The 16,406-nt window shown below is 47.6% G+C and overlaps 1 protein-coding gene across 1 annotated transcript in view; it reads right to left on the bottom strand.

Moving 5' to 3' along the window:
- Positions 1-16,406, bottom strand: part of LOC119963510 (multimerin-1-like) — a 96,807-nt gene that overhangs the window by 43,587 nt on the left and 36,814 nt on the right. The window contains exon 3 of the mRNA XM_038792748.1: positions 10,546-10,652. Coding sequence (XP_038648676.1) covers positions 10,546-10,652 — 107 coding nt within the window. The remainder of the gene's footprint in view (positions 1-10,545; positions 10,653-16,406) is intronic.

Raw genomic sequence — 16,406 nt, 5'->3', positions numbered from 1 at the left:
TAGTGGGAGGCAACTTCAGGAATAGGCCCATTCAGAGTTGGCAACCCAATGGCACAGTGAATCATGAGCTGAGGGTCTAATAGCACCAGGAAGTCATCAGAGGCTGCAGCTGGTGTTGGCCAGCTTGACTTGAGGAAAAGATGACTGTCATCGAACCAGTAAACGACAAACTAGAAATGAACAGCTGTTGCTTGCTGGAACTGGTTGCAGCACAGCCCAACGAATAGATTGCAGTTCAAATTAGATCAGTAAACCATATGAATATTCAATGACCTAATTTTCTGCTGGAAGTTCGCCCGATCTGGGGAAAATTTGGGAAGGGAAAATTCAGCTGGAGAGATATTCAGCCCATGCTGACATTTTAGATTGTATGTGACAAAGGAAATATCCATGCCAGACATTCAAACGGTGACCTCCAGCATTGCTACGATGGCCAGGAAGACTTTTCAATTTTAAAGCTCTCTTTAAAGGAGTACAATTGATCATCCGACAAAATTCACAACTTCCGAGAGAAAAGAAGGAACGACGGCAAATTTGGTCGCAGCCTAAACTTTGGTGGGAATTTCTGCAAAATCCTTCTTAGGGGCAGAGATTCTGCCTACACGGGCAAGGGCAGTAGCACAGTTGGGGGGGGGGGGGGGGGGGGGGAGGGTGAGATGGTGGGGAGTTGTTGTGGACAGAGGTTGAGACACGCGGGGCTGACCGTTCCCATGTTCCTTATATGGGAGAACATCCAAGGGTCATTTGACCGAGAGTCTTCTGACAGGCGGAAAAGGCATTCACCTTTAGGCCTAGGTCCGTAGCATGGCCCCGATACCTGAAGATTTTGCAAATTCTTTTCTTCTTTAGGTAAAAGAGACCAATGACTCCAATGCAGTATGATCATGGCAGTACCCTAATATAAAGATACCACTTCCAGCAGACCAGATACCCAAAGCCACATTTTATTTTCTGATGACCATGGGTTACAGTCTGAGATCCATCTGTGAGGAAACAGGAGCCCACTTGATGTTGTTAAAAATAGGGGATCACCTAATCCTGTGGGATCAGTGCAGGAGTTTACTAATCGCCAAGATCAAAAGCGACAAAGTTCTTGGGATCAGACACCAGGAAGAATAGAGAGAGGAACAAAATAGGGGAAAAGTCAGCGACAAAATAAATATTCAGCATCACTAAAATTACAAGCTGTTAGTACTATTGTTTATCCTGATTGAAATTGCATTGATTTCATTAACAATCTAATGGGAAGGGACTGATGTCTGATCTTGATGGGTGGTACATATTTATCATTATCCGCGGAGCTGCTTTAGCATGGTAATTAGAGATGGGATGTCGAGTGATAGCAATAGTGTGGATGACAATAATTACACAAACAGCAGGGGGAGTACAATCAAAGGCCATAAGACGTTAGGTAATCTGTTCTTCCTCTCTTCACGCACACACTTCTTCCTCATCCCTTTGTTAATCGCATGCCGACTAAATCCAAGGACTCAATTTTCACCCACGCTCCCTCTTCCACCCAAGGTGGGAATGGGGGTGGTGAAGCCTCAAAAATACTGGCTGTGTGTCAGTTTCAGGATGTCGTTCCCGATGCCAGGCATTTTGGAGGAAATGAATTCAAGGCCCAGGTAGGTCAGCCACTCCCATGAGGTGCACAGAGAATGATCTCTCCCTTCAGGCGCCATGGCCTCATTAGGCTCATTATGAGCCTTGCTCATGATGAGTGGCACTCCAGGCAGGCTACAAGCTCTCCCTGCCTGCCTACGGTGGAGGTGCTGCAAAAGGTAATCTTGTCAAGGGCCTTCCCCGGTGTTACGAGCCTCCGACGGGGACAGAACTTGTACCGCATCCAATTCCCCTCCTACACCTCAGAGTATGAGCTATGCCAGGTGACCAGGGGGGTGAAGCTTCCTCCCAATTGGAGGAACTCCTCACAGGGTTATAAAGCCTGACCTGGGACCATGTCAGGGAAGGTGACCCTGCGAGGGGTGCAGAGGAGTGACTGTTGTATCTAGTGTGAGAATAAAGAGAGTTGTATCCTGTCAACCTAGCCTCTTGTGGCGTCTTTGCCTCCATCCACAACACCTATCAGCAGTGGTGTCTTGGCTGTTGTCTTTTCTGTTTTGTTAATAAACTTTTGAAAAGGTGGCTGGGAGGGCATCTCCAGGCATTGGCCCTCCAGCTGTGAGAACCTGCCAGCTATCCTTAGTTCGACAGGAAACACTTCTCCATACCAGTTATGGGCTCACTCACTTGACAATCTTGACTTTAATCAATACCCTCAGGGAGCAGACAGGGTTCTGACTTAAGAAAACAAATCCAACTCCTATTCCTTGCCTCCATGGTGGGAAATCAGTCCAAAGTGAATCCTGAATCCATACTCCAAGGATTGGCTTGGGATAACAGGGCATTGTCCAATTAATGTACAACAAGCAACTTATCTGCCAAGTAATGTGTAATGCGTTGTCTGAAGTTGATTAATTGGTGTTAAATCTGGTCACATATATTTTCGCTTGAACTGAAATAGGAACATAGGAACAGGAATAGGCCATGCAGTCTGTCAAGCATGCTCTGCCATTTAATACAGTCACGGCCGATCGAAAATCACTGCCTTTTACACCCATTACCCCCATAAACCTTTACATTATTGTTAATCAGAAATCTATCAATCACTACTTTCAACATACACAATGATGTGAAGATGCCGTCTTGAGAAATCCAACCAACTGTCCTGGCTTGAGACAATTCACACCTCTTTAACCTGGGATTACCCCTCTCTCTGGATCTGTAAAGACTTAATTACCTGCAAATGCTCGCATTCAAAGCATTGTCTTGCATCTTTAACTTTGTCTATACATATGTTTCTGGAACCTACCTCTTCATTCATCCTAAGGAAGGAGCAGTGCTCTGAAAGCTAGTGATTTGAAACAAACCTGTTGGACTTTAACCTGGTGTTGTAAGACTTCTTACAACATACACAATGATTGAGCTTCCACAGCCCTGTTGGATCAAGAATTCCAAAGATTCACAACCCTCTGTGTAAAAACAATGACTCCTTACCTCGGTTCTAAGTGGCATACCTGCTACTTTGAAGGATTCAATGAGATCACCACTCGTTCTTCCAAAATCTAGAGAATACCTACGTCCAGTTTGCCTAATCTCACTTCATCAGACAGTCTGCACCATCCGCTGAATTGCAGCATGCGGAGGTTAGTTTTTAAGTAGATTTTTGTCTTCACTGGGTGCTAATTTGGCAGACAGATTTCGGGCCCTTTGTAAAGTCCACCTAATTTTTTTATTCCATTGATTTTGAAATCTAATCTAATGAGGTTTTCCATTGAAGCCAACCCACGCCAATGGGAACCCTGTGAGTGGGGTTGCACTGCCGATAGGACCAGAGAATACCGCCGCTAGCGAACGGCCGGATAATTCTGCCCATAATTTAACCTATCCGACTCTATTGTAATGATTATCGATTGCCTAAATTGCCTATAAAATCGTCAATAACTGTTGCAGGAACACTCAGTTTTACATAATGGGCATTTCTTCTGGTACATGTGCTGTGAAAAGTGTCGCGCATTGAGTGTGCCATCGATATCATGATATTGTAAAATGCAGAATTTGTATTCAATTACACGTCCGATGTTCATTTTTTAAAGTCAATTCTGTGTGGGGGCGTGGCTGGCCATAGAAGGCTGAAAGTTTACCTGGGCCACCCGATACTCTTGCACTGGCCCTGAATAGAGACAGAGCTTACAAAAGCAAGGAGGCCGTGCTCATCCTTTCTAAATCATCGGTTGGCCTCAGTTAGAGTAATCTGTCCGATTCTGGGAACCACACTTCAGAATGGAAGTCTTGGAGAGGGAGCAGAGGAGATTTCCTAGAATGTTCCCCAAGGACAAGGGACTTTATTTATGTGGAGAGGCTGGAGAATATGAGCTTGTTCCCCTGAGAGCAGGCAAGGCTAAGGGGAGATTTAATGGAAGTTCAAAATTATGAGGGATTTTGACTGGCTTAATAACAACAAACTGTTTTTGCTGGTGAAAGGTTTGCTATTTAGAGAACACAGCCTTAACATAGAAACATAGAAGATAGGAGCAGGCGGAGGCCATTCAGCCCCTCGAGCCTGCTCCGCTATTCATTATGATCATGGCTAATCATCCAACTCAATAGCCTAACCCCGCTTCCCCCCTCCCATATCTTTTGATTCCCCTTCGCCACAAGTGCTCTATCTAATTGCTTCTTGAAAACATGTAGGGCGGGATTCTCCGACCCCCCCCCCCCCCCCCCCCCCCCCCCGCCGGTTCGAAGAATCCCCGGGGGGGGGGGGGCGGCGTGAATCCTGCCCCGACGCGGCTGCCGTATTCTCCGGCGCCGGTATTCGGGCGGAGGCGGGGTTCACGCCATGTCGGTCTGGGGCCATTGGCAGCGGTCCCCCTGGCAATTCTCCGGGCCCCAATGGACCAAGCGGCCATCGGTTTCTGCCCAGTCCCGCCGGCGTGGATTAGACATGGTCCCACACAGCGGGACCTGGCAGGTAAGTCGGCTGGAGCGGTCCTTGGGGGGGGGCCTGGGGATATCCGACCCCGGGGGTACCCCCATGGTGGCCTGGCCTGTGATCGGGGCCCACCGATCGGCGGGCGGGCCTGTGCCATGGGGGCACTTCTTCCTTCCGCGCTGGCCCCTGTAGGGCTCTGCCATGGCCGGCACGGAAAAGACACCCCCTTGCGCATGTGCCAGAATACGCCTGTGATTCAGCGCATGCGCAGGACCACGTCAGCTCTTTGGCACATGCGCAGACTCGCGCAGTCCCTTTGGAGAATTCAGCTACTTCCGGTCAGCCCGATGCCGGAGTGGTTTGCGCCGTTTTTGACGCCGGCGTCAGGCCATCGCGCTGATTGCAGAGAATCCCGCTGATACTGTTTTGGCCTCAACTACATTCTGTGGTAGAGAATTCCACAGGCCGACCACTCTCTGGGCATAGAAATCTCTCCCCATTTCTGCCCCATTTCCTCAGATTGTGACCCCTATTTCTGATCCGTGTCGCGTCTTTTCGTCCGACGTAATTTCGTCCAACGACACTTCGTCCACGTCTTTTGGTCCAACGTCTTTTTGTCCGCCCGTCTTTTGGTCCAACGTCACTTCGTCCAATTAACCAATTACAAATCAACTCCGTATAAAAGCATTTAATTGATAGAAAGCATGCACAATACAGCAAGTGAATTTAATTGCTAAAATGCAAGTAATTGATGAAATGCAAGTAAAATGCAAGCTGAAAAATGCAGTTAAAAAGTTAAAAAATCTAAAAATGCATTTAAAAAGATCTAAAAGTTTACTAAGGATTAATTCCCGAAATTACTTAAAATTGATGTAAATTGTGAGCAACATTCCTCAAGAAATCAATCTTCATTGTAGGAACATATTCAACGGCAATCTTTTGAGGCGTTCAGTTATTTTCTTGTATCGCGTACATGAAGTCGACTGATCTCCCCGAAGAATTTGAGCCTTTTTGCCTATTATTAGCCCTTCCTCTTCCTTCAGAGTTTTGATTATCTCCAGATATTCAAATGAGCTCCACCCGCCGAACGCTTTATCGCAGAATGAAACACCTCAGCAGCATTATTTGTTCTCGGTAGATCTTGTAGAACACGCTGATTAACATTCCATACAGCTGTCGGGAATGTAGGTGTATCTCTCCTTCGTCTGGCACCACGTCCTCTCACAATGCCTATGTAAGTCAAGTCGAAGTAAACGATGAATTCAGCAGGTATTTCTTCATCGTCTATCAAATCTTCATAAGCCTCTTCGACATCTTCAACGGGGAGGAAAGCTAATGCTGAGAAACATCGAATTTTAAGACAGAATTCAGAGTCTGTGTTGTATTTTTTTTGAGTCCTAAATCGGTAATGTTTCGAAACACAGATTGGCTCAAATGAAACAAACATGCCACGACAGATGCATTAAGGCAGGGGTGGGCAAACTTTTCCGTGCAAGGGCCACATTCAGAAATTCACAATTCACAAAGGGCTGCATAGTATATTAAGTAAAATAATTACTTCACCCGGTTATGATTCTGGGCGCCTCATATAGAACATAGAACAGCACAGAACAGGCCCTTCGGCCCTCGACGTTGTGCCGAGCAATGATCACCCTACTCAAGTCAACGTATCCACCCTATACCAGTAAGTAACCCAACAGCCCCCCCGCATTAACCTTAAAAAAAATTAAAAAAAAAAAAAAAAATTAAAAAAAAAAAAATTTTTTCTTTTTTTTTAAATGACTTGGTGGGCCGCAGAAATACCTTTGGCGGGCCGCATGCGGCCCGCGGGCCGTAGTTGGCCCACCCCTGCATTAAGGAATGATGAATTAATTGCCTTGTGAACTGCAACTTCGAAATCTGCCATGATATCAATCGGATCTGTATTAGGTTGCATAATTTTCAATTGGTCAAAGAATAATTCGTATGTCTGCTTCCTTTTATTCGGCAGTAATGCAAAGACCCTTGTTAGATTGCTACCTTTAACTTGTACATGAATGCAGAACAGTTGAAACCACTGTTGTGGCGCAATCTTGAATGTTCCATTACATGCCCAATGAGGATATGATGCTAAATCCTGAACAGCACTTTCTGATGCGAATACTGGTAAGCGCTGTTGATCCTCGACGCCCGAATCGTACCTCAGAAACTGCTCGCCATTGTCAAGTTTGCAATATTTTTCAGGTATTTCAAAACCGTGTCTAGCCGCTGGATTAGCGCGAAATCCAGAATTTTTTTGTCGGCACCTTTGACTAGTCCTTGAGACGACGGGCAACCTTGGGAGTTGAGAGCAGGTATTTTCTGATAGCTGCGTAAACTTGGCCGCTAGTATGCTACGCAAACTTGCTGCTATGTTTTCCACCGCTTCAAGCTTTAATTCTGCAATTGCTTTTCTAGCATTTAACGAATCAACATTAGCTGGATGAAGGTGCTCATTAGAGAAATAAATAATTTTAGGCTCATTGTTTTCTGTGACCGTGCACTGCTCGAATGAAAATCGTAGATATAGTTATTTCCATCAGCCACCTTCCGTTCACTCTTCGTTGACACAATGAACTTTGCCATTTCGGGATGGGCGAATTCGGGATTAGGAAAGAGACCGATAATATCTATCCTTTAACGAGGCTCGTTAAAGGGGAGAGAACGATAATAACTATCCTTTAACGAGGCTCGTTAAAAGAAAGAGGCCGGTAATAAAGATCCTTTATTGTATATTATGTGCATTTGAGAAGATTTCTATTTACAAAAGTTAAAGTGGAGTGGAGTGCTACTAAGCAAGTTTGGTCATGCTAAATTACTAAGCTAATTAAAAAGTCTTTGACAAAAAAAAATCATCCGACAAAAACACGTAAAAAGTCACAAAAATTCTTTGACAAAAAAAATCATCCGACAAAAACACGTAAAAAGTCACAAACATTCTTTGACGAAGAAAATCATCCGACAAAAACACGTAAAAAGTCACAAAAATTCTTTGACGAAAAAAATCACCGGACAAAATGACGTTGGGCCAAAAGACGAGCGGACAAAAAGACGTTGGACCAAAAGACGTGGACGAAGTGTCGTTGGACGAAATGACGTCGGACAAAAAGACATAGCACCTTTCTGATCACCCCCACCATCGGGAACATCCTGCTTGGATCTATCCTGTGCATTCCTCTTAGAGTTTAATAGGTTTCTACAAGATCCTCCCTCGTTCTTCTGAACTCCAACGAATACGATCCTAACCAACTCAATCCCTCCTCATTCGTCAGTCCTGCCATCCGAGGAACCAGTCTGGTAAACCTTCTCTGCTCTCCTTGAAGAGCAAGAACATGCTTCCTTTGTTAAGGAGACCAAAATTGCACACAATATTTCAGGTGTGGCCTCAGCAATGCCCTGTATAATGGCAAAAAGACATCCCTGCTCCTGTACTCGAATTCCTTTGCTATGAAGGCCAACATACCATTTGCCTTCTTTACCGCCTGCTGTACCTGCATGCTTACCTTCAGCAAATGATGCATGAGGACACCCAGGTCTTGGTGCACATTCCCCCTCCTAATTTATGGCCATTCAGATAATAATCTGCCAATAATTGCAACCAAAGTGGGTAACCTCGCATTTATCCAAATTATACTGCATCTGCCATTCATTTGCCCTCGCACTCAACTTGTTCAAATCGCAATGAAGGATCTCTGCATCCTCTTTGCAGCTCACCCTCCCACCCAGCTTTGTGTTATCTGCAAATTTAGAGGTATTACATTTAGTCCCCTCATTTAATCATTAATATAGTGACTAGAGGGGGTCCTATCACCAATCCCTGTGGTACCCCACTCGTCACTGCCTGCCATTTGGTAAAATACCCATTTATTCCTACTCTTTGTTTTCTGTTTGCCAACCAGTTTCCTATCCATCTCACTATACTCCCCCTCGTCCCATGTGTTTTCATTTGACACGCTAATCTCTCATACAAGCCTTCTGAAAGTCCAAATAAACCACATTCACTGGCTCTCCCTCATAAATTCTACCTGTTGCATCCTTGAAGAATTCCAGTAGATTTGCAAAGCATGTTTCCCCTTTCATAAATCCATGCTGACTCTGTCTAATCTTGCTATTGTTTTCCAAGTGTTCTGCTATAGGATCTTTGATAATTGAATCTAGAATATTCCCCACGACAGACTTGCTGGTCTATAATTCCCTGTTTCCTCTCTACCTCCCTTTTTGAAATGGTGGGGCTACATTAGCAACTTCCAATCTGTAGAAACCGTTCCAGAGTCTATGGAATCTTGGAAAATGACCACCAATTCATCCACCATTCCTTGGGCCACTTCCTTCAGTTCTTTGGGATGTACTCTGGGGGTTTATTATCCTTAAACCCATCAATTTATCCAACACTATTTCTGCACTAATACAGATCTCCTTCACTTCGTCCATCTCAATAAACCCTGTATTCCCCAACATTTCCAGTATCTTATTTGTGTCCTCCTTTGTGAAGTCAGAACCAAAGTATGTATTTAGTAGGCCAGCCAGTTCCTTGTTCCCCATTATAAATTCCTCTGTTTCTAAGTCTTCATCACTCTTTTTTTCTTCAAAGTTTACAGTCAGTTTTTATGTTCCCCATAAGCTTACTCTCGTACTCTATTGTCCCCTTATTAATCAATCCCTTGGTCCTCCTTTGCTGAATTCTAAACAGCTCCCAATCCTCAGACTTGTTGTTTTTCTTGGCCAATCTGTACGCTTCTTTCTTGGATCTAATACTATCTCTAATTTCCCTTGTAAGCCATAGATTGGCCACCTTTCCCATTTACTTTTGCACCAGACAGGAATAATGCTATGGGCAGCACGGTAGCACAGTGGTTAGCACAATTGCTTCACAGCTCCAGGGTCCCAGGTTCCATTCCTGGCTTGGGTCACTATCTCTGAGGAGTCTGCACGTTCTCTCCGTGTCTGTGTGGCTTTCCTCCAGATGCTCCGGTTTCCTCCCACAATCCATAGATGTGCAGGTTAGGTGAATTGGCCATCATAAATTGCCCTTAGTGTTCAAAATGATTAGCTGGGGTTACTGGGTTATAGGGATAGGGTGGAGGTGTGGGCTTAAGTAGGGTGCTCTTTCCAAGAGCCGGTGCAGACTCGATGGGCTGAACGGCCTTCTTCTGCACTGTAAATTCTATGATTCTATGAAACATTTGTTGCAGATCACCCCATGCATTCCTTGAATGTTTGCCATTGACAATCCAACGTTAACCAATCTAACATAGTCAACTCTCACCTCATATTGTCGCAGTTTTCTTTTTTTAAATTTAGAGTGCCCAATTCATTTTTTCCAATTAAGGGGCAATTTAGTGTGTTCGATTTACCTACCTTGCACATCTTTGGGTTGTGGGTGCGAAGCCCACGCAAACACGGGGAGAATGTGCAAACTCCACACGGACAGTGACCCAGAGCCAGGATCGAACCTGGGACCTCGGCGCCGTGAGACTGCAGGGCTAACCCACTGCACCACCATTGTCGCAGTTTTCTTGATTAAGATTCAGGATCCTAGTCTCAGAATCAACTATGTTACTCTCCATCTTTTAAAAAGGAAATCCCAGTTAAGGGGTAATATAGCATGACCTTCACCTACCCTGCACATCTTTTGGGTTGTGGGGGTGAGACCAATGCAGACACAGGGAGAATGTGCATACTCCACACAGACAGTGTTCCAGGTTCGATCCTGGCTCTGGGTTACTGTGTGGAGTTTGCACATTCTCCCCATGTTTGCGTGGATTTCGCCCCCACAACCCAAAGATATGCAGGTTAGGCGGATTGGCCACGCTAAATTGCCCCTTAATTGGAAAAAAAGTATTGGGTACTCTAAATTTTTTTAAAAAGGAACGAGGACTGGCTGAGATTGCAGGGACAGGCAGCAGTAAGACTGTGTTGAGGTTTTAAAACAAGAAGGACAAGTCATTATGGGTAAGGAACAAGAGCTGAACATGTGACGTAAGTATGTGCCTGGGCTCGGCACACAAACTGATAAGCTTAATACTGACCTTTGGGTTGGCAGTTAACTCCGCTATATCCAGGACAACACTTCCACTCCAATGATGTCACTATCTTGTGCCTCATTCTGTAAGCTGGGCGGTTCAGGATCTGGTATCTATAAACAGAATTATCCGGAAGATTTAGTACGGAAAATAGCTTTTAACTTTCTCTTATCTTCAAATTAGCAATAAGCAGGATGCACTTCTTGATCAGCCATACAGCTGGCAACATACCGTACCAGAGTCCAGTGGTCATCAAGCATGGGCCCCTCATCCATTTTGTTACCTCGAGACTTGACTATTCCAATGCATCCCTGAACGGCCTCGTACATTCTACTCTCCAGAAACCTGAGAGTATCCAGAACCCTACTACCCGTGTCCTTCCAGCAAGCTCTATTTACCTCTCACCCCTCTGCTCACTGAGCAACATTAGCTGCCGGCCACAAACAACTGAATGTTAAAATTCTGTCCCTTGTTTCCAAATCCCTCCAGGACCCTGCCATACTCTATCTCTGTATGTTCCTCCATCGCTCCGTAATAGGAGTACCCATCCAATTCTGAACCCTTTAGCATTTCATATTCGTCATTGCTTTGTCGTTGGTGGCCATGCATTCAGCTGCTGGGTGAGCGTGGAGGGCAAGGGGAGTTCTTTCAACAGTGGGGGTGGGGTGGGGAGGTGAGGGAGTGGGATCGTGTCCTTGCCTCTGGTGGGGCCCTCCGCGCGGCATAAGATGTCCAATCTGGAGGATTCCTTCCCTCCTCTTAGCCCAAACGGAAGCCATCGGGGTACATCTGGCATCTTCGTCACAAGGCATACACCTCCCCAACCCTTTCTGTTGGTAGAATAAAGTGGTGGTGGCATAAGGTCCTCAAGAGGCCCTGAAGTATCTCTTAAGTGGCTGAGAGGCTGAAAGACCAACTTCAACCATCCTCTTTGTTTTAATCGGGAAGGTAATGGGCTCTCCACGCTGCACACCTGCCCACACATTTAAATACCTCACCTGCCCATCTCCCAGCCTGCTTCTTGAAGGTGGGAGCATCAAATTCCGTCCATCACATTAAAGCAACTCTATAAGTATCAGTTGCTATTGTCAGACAAACCTAGAACTGGTAATTGAATAATTTCCTGTTTGGCTTGTGTTTTGATGGGAGTGTAGTTGTAGAATTAGGGTTAGGGTTAGGGTTAGGTCTGCACGTCCTCCCCGTGTGTGCGTGGGTTTCCTCCGGGTGCTCCGGTTTCCTCCCACAGTCCAAAGATGTGCGGGTTAGGTGGATTGGCCATGCTAAATTGCCCGTAGTGTCCTTAAAAAGTATGGTTAGGGGGGGGTTGTTGGGTTACGGGTGGATACGTGGGGTTGAGTAGGGTGATCATTGTTGGGCACAACATCGAGGGCCGAAGGGCCTGTTTTGTGCTGTACTGTTCTATGTTCTATGTTCTAATTGGGCATTGAAGTCAATACAGTGACTCTCAATGTCCCTACTGCCATAGAATGTCTACAGTGCAGAGGTAGGCCATTCAGCCCGTCGAGTCTGCACCAACCCTCTGAAAGATCACCCTATCGAGGCCCAATCCCCTGCCCTATCCCCATCTAACCTTTGGACACTTTGCAGCAATTTGGCATGGTCAAACCTGCACAACTTCGGACTGAGGGAAGAAACCGGAGCACCCGGTGGAAACTCCCTCAGACACGGGGAGCATAGAACATAGAACATATGGTGTAGAAGGAGGTCATTCGGCCCATCTAGTCTGCACAGACTCACTCAAGCCCTCACTTCCACCCTATCCCCGTAACCCCTCCTTACCATTTTTGGACACTAAGGGCAATTTAGCAAGGCCAATCCAACTAACCTGCACGTCTTTGGACTGTGGGAGGAAATCGGAGCACCCGGAGGAAACCCACGCAGACACGGGGAGAACATGCACACTCCACACAGACAGTCACCCGAGGTTGGAATTGAACCCGGGTCCCTGGTGCTGTGAGGCGGCAGTGCTCACCACAGTGCCACTGCACCCTCCCATTCATCACTGGAAAATCAGGAACACATATACATGCCAGGTTATCACACTGAGAAAGACTTTGCATTGGAGTGAAACCTCATAGAATTTGACAAATAACATGCATTCGGGAAAGATAGTGGCGTAGTGGGAATGTCATTGAACAAGCTGGACGGGCAATAAATGCTGGTCTTGTCAGCAAAGCCTCCATCCGTAAAATTGAATTTTTAAAAAAAGGGACGTTGTGGACTCTTAACTACACTCTGAAAGATTCGGTTCAGGGGTAATTAGGGATGGTCAACAAATGTTGACTTTGCCGGTGATGCTATGCATCCCTGAAAGAATAAAGGAGACAAGGTCCAGCTTGTTGCATTGTCAAATTTATATCAGGTATAGTGGGCGAGATTCTGCCGTAATCGGCAGGGTGGGCAACTCCGGCAGAACGGCATGGCGTGAACCACTCCGGCGTCAGGCCGCACCAAGTTGCGGAATCCTCTGCACCTTCAGGTGCTAGGCCCGTCCCGGAGTGGTTTGCGCCCCGCCGGCCGGCGGGAAAGGGGCTTGGCACACGCCAACCAGCGCCGAAGGGCCTCCGCCGGCCAGCGCGAGTTGGCGCATGCGTGGGAGCACCACGTGTGCTGGCATCATCCTGGTGCATGAGCAGAGAGCTTTGTTTCCGTACCGGTAATGGCGGACTGCTACAGCCACGGGTGCGGAACAATAGAGTGCCCCCACGGCACAGGTCCACCCGCGGATCGGTGGGCCCTGATCACGGGCCAGGCCACCGTGGGGGCACCTCCCAGGGCCAGATCCCCCCACAGCCCCCCCCAAGACCCCCGGAGACCACCCGTGCCGCCAGGACCTGCTCCAATTTACGCCGGCGGGACTGGCAAAAAACAGACGGGACTCTGGCCCATCGTGGGCCGGAGAATTCGGGCAGCCCCGGGGCCCATTGAGTAGCCGGTTCCCGCCATTCTCCGAGGCAGGCTGCGCGACTCACGCACGGCCGATTTTTGGGGGGCCAGAGAATTTGGAGAACGGCGGGGGCAGGATTCACGCTGACCCCCGACAATTCTCCGACCCGGCGGGGGGTCGGAGAATCCCGTCCAGTATTCTTTACGTCACCTGTACTTTGATAATTGCACGATATTCAACTTCATCTTCAAGTCCTCAGACAGGAAGCTGTCCGTGCAGAAACGGCTGGACATTTGGGTTAATATCTGGCAAGTGACATTTATAACAGACAAATGCCGGCAGTGCCATTTCGAAGAGAAGGTATCATCACCTCCCCATGATATTCAATGGTAATATCATTGCTGAGGCCCCATAACCAACATTCTGGCGATCACCCTTGACCAGAAACTCAACTGGGCCAGCCACAAAATGCTATAGTTTCAAGGTCAAGTCAGACATGACCCTGAGTCCTCGGACTCTCCAGTACTTACAAGGCATAGGTCAGGAGTGTGATGGAATATTGTGCATATTCCTGGATGGGTGCAGCTGCAGCAACACTTAAGAAGCTCGACACCATTCGGGAGAAATCGTCCATTTGATCATCACAACCTTAAACATCCTCCTGGAAACTCAAATGTAGATGCTTTCAGCCCAAAATAGCCCACTTAACCCTTACAGGGCAAGCGGCAGCAACTCCAGGGATTGAAAAGAGGGCAAAGGCAGTAAAAGCCTGGAGAGAAGGACCGAGGCGATGGTAAGCACGCAGGTGACGAGGTCCCAGCCACACCTGATCGGGAGAACCACCAGGCCACACGTAAGGCTCCCACGATGAATGAATGGAGGGAGTCTCTGAATGCAGGAGCTCCATGGTGCCATCATATAAATTTAGAGTACCCAATTATTTTTTTTCGAATTAAGAGGCAATTTAGCGTGGGCAATCCACCTAACCTGCACATCTTTGGGTTGTGGGCGTGAAACCCACACAAACACGGGGTGAATGTGCAAACTCCACACGGACAGTGACCCAGGGCTGGGATTCGAACCCAGGTCCTCAGCGCCATAGGCAGCACTGCTAACCATTGTGCCACATGCTGCCCTGCCATCATAACAGAGATGATGGCAACAGTAAAAGTGGCAGAGGCGATGGTCACCCTGTAGGCGGCACTGGCAACTCAGGAGGCAACAATCAGGGAGGTGGAGAAGACATCGACCGACCAGAGAAACTGGATCGCTGTACTGGAGACAGCAATGCAAGGTTGGTGGCATTGCAAGGGACATTAAAGGGAAAGGTCGAGGATCAAGAAAATCAGTCGCGCCGTCAGAACCTCTGCATTGTGGGCCTATCTGAGGGGACCGAGGGCAGGAGCCCTATGGAATACATGGCCCAACCGCTAGGCAAACTGGTGGGAAGGGTAAGTTTGCCCAAACCCCCAGAGGTTGATGGAGCCCAGAGGTCACACTGGCCATAGGCCAAGGCCAGGGAACAGCCACGGGCCATCATTGCGAAGCTGCACTGATACCAAGACCGGGAAAGGATCCGAAACTGGGTGACACAGACAAGGTGCTGCAACTGGAAGGGTCACTCGATCTGGGTGTATCAGGATATTGGGGTAGACCTGGCCAGGCGCCGGACACAATTTAACAAAGCCAAGGTGGGGACATCCGGCGGCGGCTATAAGGGAATAAGTCGCGCATTTGGTGACTCTCGCTCCGGTCAGACTTTTAGACCTTTTCCCCTGACTTTTTCGAACTTTTGAGCGCTGGAGTGAAAAACAATAGCACTCCAGATCTGAATCCATACAGAGTTGTACGGACTTAAGGAGCAGAAGGGAGCGAAAACAGGCGAAGAAGGAGCTGAACAAAGGTGATGTGGAAGCTCAAGTGGGAGGAAAGATGGCCGACAAACGGACCACGTCACGGATGGTCCAGACAGCACTGGACAACATGCTGAAGGTCATGAAGGAGAGCTTCGCAGCACTGAAGCGGGATAATTTGGAACCGCTCCAGAAAGTGGAGGAGCGACTGGACCAGAGGCTGGACGCTCAGGATAAGAAGGTCCAGGCACTGGAGAAGACAATGGAGGAGCAGGCGGATTTCCAAACGGTAGCGGACATGGAAATTAGAAAGTTGAAGGAGCAACAATTAAGGCTGATGGACAGGCTGGAGGACCTGGAAAACCGGTCTCGCCGGCAGAGTCTGAGAATCATTGGGCTTCCGGAGGGGGCCGAGGAGTGGATGCCACGGCATATGTGGCAGACATGCCACAGAAGCTGGTAGGGGATGATTTCTTCCCGCGTCCATTGGAGCTGGACAGGGCGCACAGAGTGCAGGCAAGGCAGCCGCGAGGGGGGGGGCCACAGGCAATGGTGGTCAGGTTCCATAGGTTCGTGGACAAGGAGCAGGTTCTACAGTGGGCCAAGAGCACGAAGAGCTGCTCATGGAACAACAGTGTCCTGCGCATCTACCAGGATCTGAGCCAGGAGTTGGCCAGAAGAAGGGCAGCCTACAGACAAATTATAGAGATCCTGTTTAAAAAGGTCAAGTTCGGGCTACTTTTCCCAGCGCGGCTTTGGGTCACATACCGGGAACAGCAATATTATTTTGACGACCCGGAGGAAGCGATGGACTTCACTAAGGGGCATGGACTGGCGGTGAACTAAGGACCCATGGGCTCAAGTTAGAGTGTATTAAGGGATGTTTGCATTTGTTCGTAGATTTCCCTTCGTGTTAGCGATGTCGTTCGGCATGTTCTTTTACTGAAAATTGGGGGTGTTCTTGTGTTTGTGTTTGCCTGTTTGAAAGTTTGAAAGTTAAAACCAAAGTTATAGTTAAAGTTTAAGTTATTGGGTGCTGGGGGGCTGTTCGGGTTCTTTTTGCTATTTTTCTGGGAATGTTGGGAGGGGGGTGGGTGGTAGCGCCC

This window comes from Scyliorhinus canicula, chromosome 3 (assembly GCF_902713615.1).
Source record: "Scyliorhinus canicula chromosome 3, sScyCan1.1, whole genome shotgun sequence".
Lineage (NCBI taxonomy): Eukaryota > Metazoa > Chordata > Chondrichthyes > Carcharhiniformes > Scyliorhinidae > Scyliorhinus > Scyliorhinus canicula.
Note: the sequence above shows the minus strand (reverse complement) of the source record. Positions and strands in the feature narration are given on the sequence as shown.